The sequence below is a fragment of the Psammomys obesus genome, unplaced genomic scaffold, assembly GCF_907164565.1.
Source record: "Psammomys obesus unplaced genomic scaffold, mPsaObe1.curated_primary_1811, whole genome shotgun sequence".
NCBI lineage: Eukaryota > Metazoa > Chordata > Mammalia > Rodentia > Muridae > Psammomys > Psammomys obesus.
The window spans coordinates 7212621-7227223 of NW_026585587.1; the positions used below are offsets into that span (position 1 = coordinate 7212621).

At 41.7% G+C, this 14603-nt stretch overlaps 1 protein-coding gene across 1 annotated transcript in view; it reads right to left on the reverse strand.

Moving 5' to 3' along the window:
• The window catches only part of Fbxo28 (F-box protein 28), a 32345-nt gene extending 17784 nt beyond the window's left edge, over positions 1–14561 (reverse strand). The window contains exons 1-2 of the mRNA XM_055609482.1: positions 14265–14561; positions 1666–1775 (exon numbers count right to left, since the gene is read on the reverse strand). Coding sequence (XP_055465457.1) covers positions 1666–1775; positions 14265–14531 — 377 coding nt within the window. The 5' untranslated portion in view covers positions 14532–14561. The remainder of the gene's footprint in view (positions 1–1665; positions 1776–14264) is intronic.
• Positions 14562–14603: the final 42 nt, after the last annotated feature.

The following is a 14603-nucleotide window of genomic DNA, read 5'->3' on the forward strand; positions in this document are numbered from 1 at the left end:
ATTTATTGTGTGTGTACACATGTGGAGATCATAGGACAACTTGTGGGAGTCAGTTCTCTTTATATCATGTGAGTTTTAGAGATAGAACTAAGGTCATCAGTGCCTTTGCCTGTTAAGAAACCTTGCTGGCCCCTAAATCCCAATTTATTATTATTAATCATTATTTTGAGACAGGGTTCCTCTATGTAGTCTTGACCATCCCAAAGCTTGATATGTGGACCAAGGTGGCTTTGAACTCACGAAGTTCCTCCTGCCTCTGCCTCCCAAGTGCTGAAATTGAAGGCATGTATCACCATATCTGGCCTATTTTTTTTAAAAACATCATTCTTTTCCCAACTGAACTGTGTTGTCACCTTTACTGAAAGTCAAATAAGTATACAAAGTTCCAGACCCTACTTCGTTCCATCGATGTGTCATTATATCTTGTACCATACCGTTTTGATTACTGAGCCTTAGTACTACATTTGAAAATCAGAAAGTATTACTCTTCCAACACTCCTACTCTAAAGCGTGTTAGTTATTTTGAGTCTCTTTCATAAGAATTTTAAGATTAGCTGTCCCAAGTTCTAAATATATGTATGTGCTGGGCTGAGATCTAATCAGGACTGTACAGCATTACACACAGACCTGAAGAACAGTCACACCCACAATATAAAATCTTCCAGTTCACAAATGTACATGCCCTGTTGTTTATTTATGTTTTTTTCTCTTCCCCTGTTCTCCTTCTTTTCTTTCATTTTTGTTTTTTGAGACTCTTTCTTTTTAAGACAGAGTTTCTTATAGCCCAGGCTGGCCTCAAATTTGCTAATGTACCTAACTGAATGCCTGATCCTCCTGCTTCCATCAAGTCCTAAGGTTACATATGTACACCATCACACTGGACTCTTTCTTCTCTGTCTGTCTGTCTGTCTGTCTATCTATCTATCTATCTATCTATCCATCCATCCATCCATCCACCCACCCATCCAACCATCCTAGTAGACCTAGCTGGCCTCAAACTCACCTGCCTCTGCCTCCTAAGTGCTGGGATTAAAAGTGTGAACCACCACTGCCTGGCTTATGACTCTGTTTTATTTTGTAAAGATTTATGTTTATGGATGTTTTGCTTGTATGTGTATGTCTCTGTGAGGTCCTTTTTTATTTTTATTTTTATTTTTATTTGAAACAGGGTTTCTTTATGTAGCCCTGTCTGTCCTGGAACTTTCTCTGTAGACCAGGCTTGCCTAGAACTCAAGAGATTCACCTGGCTCTGCCTCCCAAGTATGTGGGCCACCACAGCCTGGCAATATTACTTATTCCTAGTGCACAGAAATAGAGCTGATCTCAGAGTATTATAACCTAATACCCTTGCTGAACTTATTACCTCTAACAACACATTACTAGTGTACTCCTTGTATCTAAGAACATGTCATCTTTACACTGAGGGCACTCAGGTCCTTAGTTTCTGCCTCTTGCCCTGGCTAGAACAACCAATAAAATGTTGAACAAAAATGGCAATAAGAACAGATGACAAGAGATAGCATTTATTGTGATGGGATGTCCTTTGCTAGAAAAAGTTAAAACTTATATATGAAAAATCTGTGCTCAAAACCAAAAACCAAAACTCACCAAGCAAGCCCACCCTGATCCCGGTGTAAACCAAGGGCAGTGCTGGCTAAAACGTACCTCGGCAGTTGTGCTTTAACTTGCTTCTGACATAGATTATGGTACCTCTCCACTTTCAGAAACCCCTGATTCAGCATCCTCTGACAGACCAAGTCCATTCTTTTACAAACCTATAAGCAGAGGGGAGACAGGATTTAAAAAAAAGAAATAAAACCAGTAACCAAATCATTCATGGTGAACTTGGGAGGGATGAGTGAGGCAGGAAGCTCTCTGTTTCCAGGACACCGTCTAACCTGAGTCACTGCTAGCACCATCAGTGCCACGGATCTACTATGGCATTTCACCAGGAAATCGTATTTGCACCAAGCAGTATCTCTTACTTAGTTGTGATGTAAATACCTGTCTGCAGTAGGAAGATCAGTAAAATGATACACCTGAAAGCTTTAATAGCTTCAAACATTTCCTTTTATAAAAAAGAAGGTAAATTCAAATTTTACTTTAATCTCAAAAATATAATCAGAATGAGAATTTTTATCTCTTCTAGTGATTTGTCTCATGATGTCCAAGGCTTTCAGACTACCTGTTAAATTCTCCAAAGCATCTTCTGTACATCAGAAAGGCAACCACTTTGGCGTACTCAAGAATAGGGATCTTTAATACAGAAGCACTGTGCCATTTGAAAGCTTCAGAGCCTGATCTCTACAGAGTGCATGGTATATAACTCAAAGACAACTGAGACAATCACAAGAATGAAATAGGTCACACATGCTAATTCCTTTGAAAAACTAAACCAAGTTATAAAAATGTTAGTTTTTCCTAAAATGAACTCGAAGTCTCTGTTCTGCAGTTTATTTTTTATATCTCTGAGTAATCCTAGTATCCTTATCTTTTAATATTTTAAATCCAGCACATAAAACCTAATTGTTTTTTTTTCCTTTCCCTTGAAAATTCTGCAATGCTTAAGTCATCAAACTAAAGACTGCTTCTCCCTGTATAGGGCTAGATGCTGGAAAGTACAAGCTACTGAAGCGAGTGCCTACCAAGGCCGTGCCAATCAGTAGAGGCTGTCTCATGCTTCTTTTGAAATCTGTCCTATTCCATTACAGCATCTATGCACAAATATTTGCTATGCATTTGTTAAGATGAAATGCTGATAAAATTGCTAAGTTTATTTCTCCTAGGAACAAAGGGAGACAATTCCTGCACACTGACATAAATTCCACAAAGACTTTCATGTTTTCATGCCATATGAAACACATTAAGGAAAAGTTATTTCCAACTGTATAGTAAGGTGAAAAATAAGTTGAGAGTAGTGACAAACACCAGTAATCCCAGCACTCAAGAAACAGAGGCAGGAAGATTATTTCAAGCTTAGAGTGAGTTCCAGGCCAGCCAGGCTATGTAGTAAGAACCTGTCTCAAAAACCCCAAATCACTGCTTTTTTAAACCAAGTGTGTGTGTGTGTGTTGGGGGGGGGGGTTTATCTGTTCATTCAAAAGAAAAAAGTAATTGGGATTTCCTTTCAAGTAAAATCAAAAGAATCTTCTGAATAAAGCACAGTAAACCATTTATACCCTATAATAAATAGATGGTGAAAGTAGGTGGTGAGATGGTTCAATGTTATACACTAGTAAAGAGACAGAGAAAAGGTCTCACACAACCCAGGCTGTGCTTGAACTTATGTATCTGAAGATAGCTTTGACCTTCTCCTGATCTTGCTTCAACCTTTCGAGGGCTGGAATTATAAGCATGTACATCACACCTGATTGTTGACATAGGGCATACCTGCTCACATGCAGACAGAGTCTCATTTAGTGGCCCTGGCTGGCTAGCTGGCTGTGTGTGTGCGCATACTATGTGTGTATTCATCAGAGTCTCACTATGTGGCCCTTGCTGACCTGGAACTCATTACATAAACCAAGCTAGCCTCAAACTCAAAGAAACCTACTTCCTACTTCCAAGTGCTGGTATTAAAGGCATGTGCTACCTCACTTGGCCCTTACTATGTTTTAAATTAAAAAAAATTTTTTTTTTCCTTTTAAAAACCACATTTAATGAGGGGCATTACTTTACATTTTTCAAAGTTCTTTGCTAAAAGGAAATTCTAAACAAGAACATGCAGTAAATGTTTCAGTAGTTATGGGCACATAGACAAGGCCAAAGACCACATAACTCCTGGGACACTCTAGTATATATGTCAAGGAGCGAGTGAGCAATTGCAGCAGAAGTATCTGCAGGCTCTGCTGCTCTTCCAGAGGACTCAGCACCCACATGGTGGCTCACATCCCTTTGTAACTCAGGTCCAGGAGATCTGATGCCCTCTTCTGGCCTGAGTACTAGGCACACATGTGGTACACAGACAAAATACCCAGACACATAAAAAAGCAGAAACAGACCCACAAGAATGAATTATCTGCAATCTTACAGCGCCCATTTTGGGAATCTCTATCAGTTCTCTAGAACATACTTTAGATATTCAGTACCCTAATATGGAATAAACATATCACCACAAACTTGAGTACTGAGCTTTACTGGGAGAAACATGAGAAAGAAGATAGTATATTTATGCGTGAAAAAGAAACAGAGAGGATTAAATTCTCATCTTTCATGGCAGAAAGTTAAAAGAAAGTATGAAATAGAGTAGTCAAAGATTTCAAAGTGGTGCATCTGGAGTAAGAACTGGGCGGCAGAAAGAGACAATTATTTAAAACCCTAGGATATTTCTTTAGACTCTATAGACTGCAACACTGCTAAATTCTGAGATTAAATAATTTTTGAACAACCCATGTTTATAAAAGCCCAAGGTCAGTAGATCATCACTGTAACAACTTTTAGGTATTGTTGAAGTTGTTTGTTCAGAGTTTTGCTCCACTGGACCCTGTCTGGCTCTAAGGGTTCAAGCAGGCAGACGTTAATAGAGTGCTTCTCTAATGTGAGTAGATAAGAGTCAGTATGGAGAATCTGAGTCAACATGAAAGTCAACCAAGGGAAAAAGCACATGACTCAAGATTTGAATTAGGCTCTGAAGGAAGAAATGGCAATACTGCATGCAGCACTCCAGGTGATGGTGTTTGCAAAGGAACAAAGTTTGTAACAAGCAAAGCACCAAGCAAATATTTCTGAAGACAGATCAGGTATATAGACTTGAGAAGATTTCTCAAGTCTTGAGCTTAGAAGTCAAATAATGAGAAGTCACTCTTAAAAGGACGATCCCCAATCTATTGAAAGATACTGGGACAGTTGGTTATTTCTGTAAATACTGTAATATTAGGGTTAAAATGTACCTCTGGAAACTCCCTGGAAACAGCTGAAATCAATATGGACAAACCCCAGAGGAAACAGCAAAGATTAAAAAAAATGTGTATAAATGAAGCCTCCACTGACATCTGTAGATGGAAGCTAACAGAAAGGACAAAAACAGAAAAAAAAAAAAAAATCATGTCACAAAGACAAATGAGAACAGCACACAGAAGCCAACATCAAAATCACACGAAGCATTAGTCAACAGCGTCTGACATGCAGTGTTTTATTGGTCCTTCTCCTTTCATGAACGTTCAATAAACACTGACAGCACAGACACAAAGATACAAGAGGATACACATAGCTTTTGTTTAGGATTCAAAAAGAGGCAAAGTCGTCTTAGGAAAACAGGACTGTACTGAATTTCCCCAAGGCAAACAATTTAATGATCACTGCTGCCAATGTATGCTAACGAGCACCTCTGAACTACCTCACTCAGGCAAGGAGAAGCACAGTGGTAGACTGCAGAGGTGCCGGCCGGGTTCAGTACCGAGGGATGGCACAGCACCGCACACACAATTCCCAAACCGCCTCATCTAAAGTATAATTCTAAATTTAGGGCTATGTTAATAAGTTTCCAAGGCTAAAAGGAAAAATGTTTTTTTCTGTTATTAACATCACAAAGTTAATCTTAGCAAATAGGTAGTTTACCTAAGACACACAAATTAAAACTACAGAGCCTAATAAACAAAGATGATGCTTATGTTAGAAACTATCAGGGTTCACAGGAACTGGCTAGAATGGTGGGAAGGCGGGGCTGAGCAAGGGTGAGTGGAGTGGGGAAAGGCTCGTCAACAGTCACTAAGATCCATCTGAGGCACAGATGTCCTGAAGTACAAAGCTAACTACAGACATGAACCATGTACAGTGCAGTTATAAAATGCTATGCAGGAATTTTAAATGTTTCCACATTATGGAAAAAACTACAAAGGTTTAAGGTCCCATGTTTATCCTATTTTGGACATTACACAACAGCTATGTTTGCCCAAACCTGCTCTAAGCATGGTGGTACATGCCTGTAATGTCAGCATCTGGAAGAAGAGCCAGCACAGAGCTCATGGCCAGCCTGGGCTACATATCAAGTCCAGGCCAGCTTGGACTGCACAGTAAAACTGTCTCAATAAGCTAACAATAGTTTTCCAAATACATACAAAATTTGTGTATCAACTTAAAAAAGAATAAAGGCCGGAAAAACAACCCCAAATGATGTAGGAAACAGCTTCTGGCAGTACTCATAGATTTTAAAAGTCACAGTCAATTTGAACATGTCAGGTGTAAAATTAAGTATATGTAACAGATGTGTAACCTGTCAATTAGCAGTTTCTGTATTTTTTAATTTTCTATGTATAGGTTTTTGCACACGTGTTTTTATATACTATGTGTAGGCCTGATGCCTGCAGAGACCAGACAAGGCCCTAGAACTGGAGTTATGATGGCTGCCACCTGAGTGCCAGGAATGAACCCAGGTCCCCAATAAGAGCAGCAAGTGCTTTTAACTGCTGAGCTGTCTTTCCAGTCCCAGTTTTTCTAGTTTTCTTGAGAAGGATATATTTCCTTCTCATAATGGCACCTTTATTTTAATGTAAATTATGTGCTACTACACCTGATTTGAAATGCATTTTACAAGTTATATGCCATGAACTCTTCAAAAGATCAATAGCAAAAGAGAATGAAAATGTGGCATATTCTGAAGTTTAATTCTTTATCATATCCAAGATGCTCCTCCTGCAAAAAGACCCACAGGGGACAATTTTGAGGAAAACTGAGAAAGCTGAATATAAGCTGGAATGCTGGAATGCTAAGTCCCCTGGAAATAGATGACACTGTGGTTATCTGAGACAAGTATTGAGAGGAACACTTATATTTGTGCTCTTCAAATGGGCTAGTAAAAGGTGGGCTGCACCGCCGCCTGGGCTTGTGCACCTAAACCGACCGATCCCACCTAGAGCAAGAGAATGAGCCAGCAGTCACGACAAGGCAAATGTACCCCAAATTAGTGGTAGCTCAAAGTCATTTAAAATGAGTAATGAAGAGCACATCCATTGTGCCTGCTTTCTTCCCTATTTACTCTTCCAGGGGACTCACTCTCCCTCACCCACAGAACAAGCAACTTACCAAGTCGAACAGTATTTTAATGCTTCCTAGAAAATTATGTCTACCTTACATAGACCACCTGTGGACTTGTGCTAGTACACAGTGTGTTTATATGTGCAGGTGATCTGCCAGGATGCATGTCTGTGCACCATGTGTCCCTGGAAGCCAGAAGAGGGCACTGGATCCATCACAACTGGGCTACAGATGGTTGTGAGATGCCAGCCTACGAGCACTGGACAGCAAACCCAGGTACTCTGGAAGAGCAGCCAGTGCGCTTAATCACCAAACTGTCTCTCCAGCCTCCGTGGTATAGCACACACAAGCAGATCACAATCCTCAACCGTCAGCAGGCAGAACTACTTTTCTTACATGGTTTGTCCTCTATATATTCACTTGAAGGAAAATGTGAATTCATTTCACATTAGCCTGAGAAAAAACACTTAGGAAGACTCTGTTCCCAGGACTCCTATAAAGGACCCCAAGAGCCAAAGAGGACAACTCTGATACTTTTGTTATGTGCACTGTTCTCCTCAGTAAAGGATGCAAGCATTGATTAAATTGAGGTGCTCTGATCAAACACTAAAAATGGCTGTCTTGTTTATACTATGCTCATTCTTAGAAATTTTTTCTTGAGGGGTTAGAGAGATAATGACTCAGCAGTTAAAAGTGCTTAGTGTTTTTCCAGACCTGTGATTGGTTCCCACAGCTACATGAGAGGGGCTCATAATTGCATATAACTCTAGCTCCAGCGGACTCAACACCTTCTGGCCTCTACAGCTCTTGCCTACATGTGGCTAACACACACACACACACACACACACACACACACAAAAGCAAAATAAATCTTAAGATATTTTTCCTTGAGCTAAGAGTACTTACTGGTACATGCCTGTATTTGCAGTGCTTGAGAGGTACTGGCAGGAAGACTCCGAGTTCAAGATTATCCTTTGCTAGTTTGAAGTCAACCCGAGCTACACCACACCTGACCACCTCTGGCCTCCACACCCACACGCACACATGTGAATGCACCAGTATATATACGCATAACACCCACACGTGTGTACAGAAAGAATAATTTTAAAATCATATGAACTCCATGCTGAGCAAATAAAAAAACCTAAAATAAAATTAAAAAAAAATCATACCTGTTTCAGGCAAATACTAAGCACCACTTTTTCAGTTGGTGTAAGGTAACCAGAAAACCCCTTTATTTCACAATGACTTGACTTTCTACTGTTTACTCACACAATAGTGAAATGTTTTAAGAACTATTTTGTTTAAAACACTGAAAGCTAACCCTGTATCATGTGGAAAGCACAAATGATACAAGGTATACAAGGTGAAACAGGGCTCAGGAGGATTACCAACACCGATACGCAGGTGAACACACATGTACACAAAGCATGAAAAGAATCACTTCAGAATTCAGATGTATTCGCACACCTTGTGCTGTCATTTGGATCTGGAATGTCTCCTAAAGGTCGAAGCCTTACAGACATGGTCTCCAGCTTGGCACTGGGAGGGGAGCCCACTAATGAGTCGTCGGTCACTGGAGCTGTCAGCTCTAAGGGGACTGTGGAAACCCGGCCTTTCTGCCTCCGCTCCCACCAGAGTGAACACTGCAGTACCAGTAGGCTTTTGCATGGTAAGGAACTAGAAGCCCAAGGCTCACAACAAGCCATTCACCTCATCAGTCAATCTCCTGGTTTCTTGCACTGACAGAAAGCTGAACAACACCTCGCTAAACTGACTTACAGATTCTTACACCAATGAACATGGTACTCCATTAGGATTACAGCGCATGCCTAGAAACCAAACAATCTTAGAAGCAAAGAGAACATTTAGTAAAGTTCTCTCCCAAGCTCCTGCGCCTGGCATTTCCACTTAAGACTGAGTAAAATGCTCATCAAGCCCTAAGGAGCATATACGCTCCTGTTTCCCCTTGTAGAAAATGTGTCTTCAATGTGTGAGGTGAGAGAACCTCACTAGAGCCTTCTGTGAGTCTCCTCTGGACTTCAGAGCATTTCTAGCTCCCTTTGTATAATTATTGTACTTACTGTATTATAATTACTTTTAAAAGAGCCTGTTTTTCAAATAAGTTGAAGCTCCATAAGGGTAGGAGGGTTCAGAGGATGCAAGGTTCAAGGTTACCCTTGGCTACATAGCAAGTTTGAAGCTGGCAAAAAACAAAACAAAACAAACAAACAAAAAAACCCAAAAAACTGCTTGAATAAGGATTTTTAAAAAATGATCTTGGAGAGCTGGGGATATGACCTGGCGCACAAACAAGAGAACCTGAGGTAGGGTGGCCAGCACCACTTTAAAAGCCCATGCTTACGCAAAACAACTCTAATTAAATTCAGTGGTCCTAAAACATGAACCAGACTTGAAAGGTTTGTTGGGAAGAAGGACATCCCTCCATGAGGGTTCTTGAATCCCGTATCCCATGAGGGTTCAGGATACGGCTCCAATGAGTGATGTCTCCATAGTGGGCCCTACTTCTTGACGTTTTGGGCAGCTCCTACCAGGGCCAAGCTGGAGACCAGGTACCTTTGGGAGGCATTCCAGATCCAAGCACAGGGAATACACATGGCTTCTACGAAATAAGTAGAAATGTTTTTCCTTCATGTTTTGTGTGTGTGTGTGTTAACCAGTGTAGGCGTATGTGCATGCTGAGAAATGAGGTTAATGTTGGTAAATTTCCACAATTTCTCTTTCACTTTATTCTTTGTTGTTTTTTTGAGACATGGTTTCTGTATAGTGCTGGCTGTTCTAGAACTCACTCTGTAGACCAGGCTGGCCTTGAACTCAAGAGACCCACCTATTTCTGCCTCCCAAGTGCTGGGATTAAAGGTGTACGCCACCATACCCAGCCACTTTATTCTTCTGAAGCACTGCCTCAAACTCAGAGCTTGCCAATACCAGCTAGGCTCCCTAGCAAGCTTGTTTCAGGGATCTCTGCCTTTAGAAGCTAGAGTTACACATAGGCTGTCACACCCACTTGGCATACATGCGGGTTTTAGGGATCTGACCTCCATTCTTCTGACTGCTGAGCCCCCTCTCCAATGGCTTCTGCTAATGTACTTAAGACATTTCTCCTCACCAACAACGGTCAATGCTGGAGAGCATCAAAGTTTTCTTTACTTCACTATTCTGTGGAACAAAGATCAAGTATAGCGAAACTACCCAGTAGCATATTTGAAACTTTATGCTTCCAGATTCCAGATCATCCCAATCCTTTTCATCAGTCCTCCCCGTTTTCTCAGCACTTTAGGTTTTTTCCTGTAGGAAGTGTTCCACTTGTACTATCTGGTAGAAACCCATGTCCTGAAGATGTATTTCCTGTTCAATGCTCTCATTTATGCTTTGTGCCTTTCTGATTCTGGTGCTTTGCACATGTGTTGGGAAGGATATATCCATTGCGTCTCCATAATGGCACTGTGACAGGCTTGCTGACTGAACCCCTTTACTTTGTGAGTAAAATCCACAAAACAGTACACTGTAAAACACGGGAAGTGGCTCTCAAGCTATGCAGTGGGACCCTTTCAGGAATCTTCATGGCCAACTATTCTCAGAATGGCAATAAGGAGACTCTCACTCACTCACAGGTATCCAGGTGAAGTTTCTAAAGCAATACAGTAATTCTATGATGTACTCCTATTCTGACAGCTAATGGATATGTACTTTGTTTTCTTGTGTTTTATAGAATTTTCTAAGGTAAGCTTTTGGGATCATCAATGACTTTTAAAGACTATAAAGGCACACTGAGACAAAAAAATTGGTCAAGAGCTTCTAGCATGCAGTGAGAAACAAGGCAGAGAAGCTGCCCAATTCAAAGCAAAAGAAAAAGGCCTCTGCATCGCCCTTCCTATCCCCTACTACCAGCCCAATCCATAACTACAGCTTTCTAATGTTGAAGAAAAACCACAAAAGGAACTATAAACAGCAGGTTCAACTCTCTAGAGTGATCTAGACAATATCTCTGCACAGAGCATGGCTTTAGATACTTGGTTACTTACTGGAAATTTCCATTCCAGGTAACAAGCAAAAATTCTCGGTGCAGTCATATTTATGTTCTGAAAAACTAATATTCCATTGTATTTACATGAACACCACTTGAACTACGGGAACCAATGACAATATCTCTACCACCTTGAAAACCCTACCATACACAACACAGGGCTCATGAGCCAAGGTAACATGTCCAAAGTTAACTTTGATCTACTCCCTCATACAATCTGAATTCTAACCCTTGGCCACCTGTTTCAAAGTCTCTCAGGTACTTATTAAGGGGTCTGTGTGACACACCAGAGCTGCACCAGCACTAACTTGTCTGCCCTAACTGGGAAGGAACCAACTCAAAGTATATACCCTGCCATCTGAAAAGTTACATTCAGCCAGATACATTTTAACACATTATAGGAATTAAATATTTAACACTGTTTCTGTGGAACCAGGATTTCAAGGCTGCATATGTTTGGGGAGCGAGATTTAGTGGTAGAAAAATAGCCAATTTAGTAAGGCATTCAGACAGACCCTTAGAAATCAGTAGACTGGAAAATCAAATTTCAATTATTTATGGTTACTGGAGGCAAAGACTATCACCGACTAACCTGAACAAATAATTGAAATATTATTATAGCAACTTCAGGTTAGAAATCTTTTACAAAATATAAAGAATATTAATAAGTACTTGGCTTGGGGAGGGACATGCATGCAGAGGATGGAGGAAGGGAGGGATTGGGACGAGAGGAGGGAGGAAATCACAGGGGGGATACAAAGTGAATAAAGTGTAATTAATAAAGAATTTAAAAAAATAAGTACTTGGGTTATGTACCTGCCTTTTAGTTAGGTGCTAGAAAGAGTTGGAAGAGTGACACCTTATAGGAAGAGGCAAGAAAGAAAATGGGAAAGGAAGAAAAAAGCAAAATATCTATCTCAAAAATGCATAAAGTGGATCCTGGGTCATAACTGTGCTAAATGGGAGCCAATTGTGCTCTTAATATCACTCCCTTACTTCTTACTCAAGAGAACACAATGAAAGGAACTCAGGTAATGTATACAGCAGATGCCAGCACATACACTTAAGTCTCTTGATTTCATGGCAAACGATTTGGGTAAAAACAACCACTTAAATTGAAAAGATATATACAAAGAGCCTGACTAGGCAATGTCTCCATTCCACCAATCTCACAAAAAGATCATAATTAAATTACTGCTGACACCTAGTGACAAGAAAGAACATCTGTATTTTACACCACTTAAATTGTGTTCTCTGAAGCCAATGGATCTAATGCCATAGATCCACCTTAATTTCCATAAAGACACAGTAACATTATGTAAAGAAAGGAAAGGGGCCTCCCAGTTTCTAAAACCATCTGTGCAGGTGCAGGTATAAAACTGGCTGTAAGTGGGAATGGAGCATAACAGGGACTCCTTAAAAAAAATGTTTTAAATTACAAATTTGTGACACTAAAGGCCAGGAAAAAAAAAAAAAAAAGCTTCAGATAGCTATACATTTCACATGAAAGAGATGCCAGTTATTAGTAAATTTGAGGGATCCATTTTACCTCAGGTCTCCAAGCATAGTCTATTTTCTCCCCTTTAAACAGGTTTTTTTTTGTTTTTGTTTTTTTTTAAAGAAAGAAAAATGAGTCATAGCTGATAGAGCATTTGTCTAGCAGGTGTAAGGCTGAGTTTGAACTCCAGAATGGTGAAAAAAACAGTAACTCACAAACAAACAAAAATGAATGAAAGGAGAAAAAATAAAGAAAAGGACTAATAAGCAAATAAAAGCCAGTTTTTCTCAACACTTAACAAAACAACTGTGAACATTCCAAGCTTTGCAAAGCCATTGTCTGGCTGACTGGCTCAGTTCAATCACACGTTATGCCCAACTGCCAAACACCATGTATATACAGCGTGCATCTTGGTCAAACACCACTCTTTATAAAATATAAAGAAATATTTATGCTTCTACAGGAAATCCCAGGATGATGTTTTGAAAATCAAGGACACTGTATTCTGAAATGCCTACTTCCAACTGAAGAAATTTTCCATTCTACAGACCAGGGGAAACATACACACAAAACCTGCCCATTTGAATGAATGATTGCAAGCTGTTTTTTTTTTTTTTTTTAAAGATGATTTCCTTTGAAATGCAATTATGGTCAATTTTGAACTGGAGGTATAGGTCTAAAATATGACATATCAATTAATAAGAAAACGCTACACACAGCACATTCAGAAAGATGTCTTTGTCCTTTTATAAACAATCCTGAGAACATTTAGTGACTACATAGAACCAGCTCACAATCACTTCAAAATGTCCACCACCTCCAATTTCCTGACTTCTTAAGGATAAATTCACTGGAAGGAAGTGAGATATCTTCCTGAACCAAGGAATTCATCCAATCTTCAGTCAAATGTAGTAAAATTCCAAACACGGTGTTGTTTTTTTTTTTTTTTTTCCTCTTTATACCTTGGATAGAGCGTGTTATTTTTTAGGGTGTAACTAAACCACTCCGACTGCGGGCTGGTGGGCTTGAAACACTAGTTTAAAAAAAAAAATCATTGCAAGAGCTGGAGGAGGAGGAGTAATAGCTTGTCAAGGGGCAAGTTGCTATGGACAGGAAGTGTCAGAGCAGCAAAGCCGGAGTGGTCATTTCCCGGGGCTCTGCTTTAGTGGTCAACTAAGGCTCCGGGGGTTAAAGCCACAAAAACACAATTGCAATTTTAGAACCTCAACTGGGATTCAAGGAGGGGGGGGGGGGGGAGAAAGACCAAACCTACTTCAGCCTTTTCAACCAGGAAGCTTGGGTGGTTGGAGGAACAATACACTATTCTTGAACACAACCCAAGCCTAGCTTGGATCATCTGCCTACTTGGGAGCGAACTCAAAAGCCGGGCGACGGGCTAGGGCGGTAAGTCAAGGCAGGCTGCCAGGCCCCTCGGGGATCCCTGCTCAGCCCGGTGGCGGGCACCAAGCCCAACTCCGTTACTTCTCGCTGGCGGGCGCGTCCCAGGCTGGGGGCGAGGAGACCCTCAAGGCGCAGAGCCTCGCCCGCCCGGGAGTCGGGATGCCGGTGCAGCAAGCGCCCCGCCGACCGTCGCCAGGGACACCCGCCGGAGGCCGGGGCGCGCTGCGTGTCCCGCGCCGGCGGAGGCTGGCGGGGGGCTCCCTCCCCGGGGCCGCGCCGCCCTCGCCGGCCCTCCCCAGACCTCGGCCCGGGGGACGCGGAGGCGGGGTCCCGCGGGGGCCTCACCAGGCGGAGCTGGCTAATTTCGTCGTAGGACATGAAGCTGAGTATGTTCTCGATGGCTACGATGGGCAGCGCCACCAGTGTGTTGTTTTGAGGCAGGTGGTCCGGAGCCAGCGCGGGCGCGCCGGGCGCCTGGGACCCCGGCTGCGGGGCCTGCGACGGGGGCGGCGGGGGCTGTCGCTGTGCGGAGCCGGCGGCCGAGCAGGGGCCGCCGTCGCCGTGGCCGCCGCCTCCCTCCTCAGCCATCCGATCCTCAGACGCCGCCGCCATCTTGGGAGTTTGATTCCTTCCTCCACTGTAAGGGGACCAGGACACTTCCTGCGCGTCACTTCCTCCTCCTGC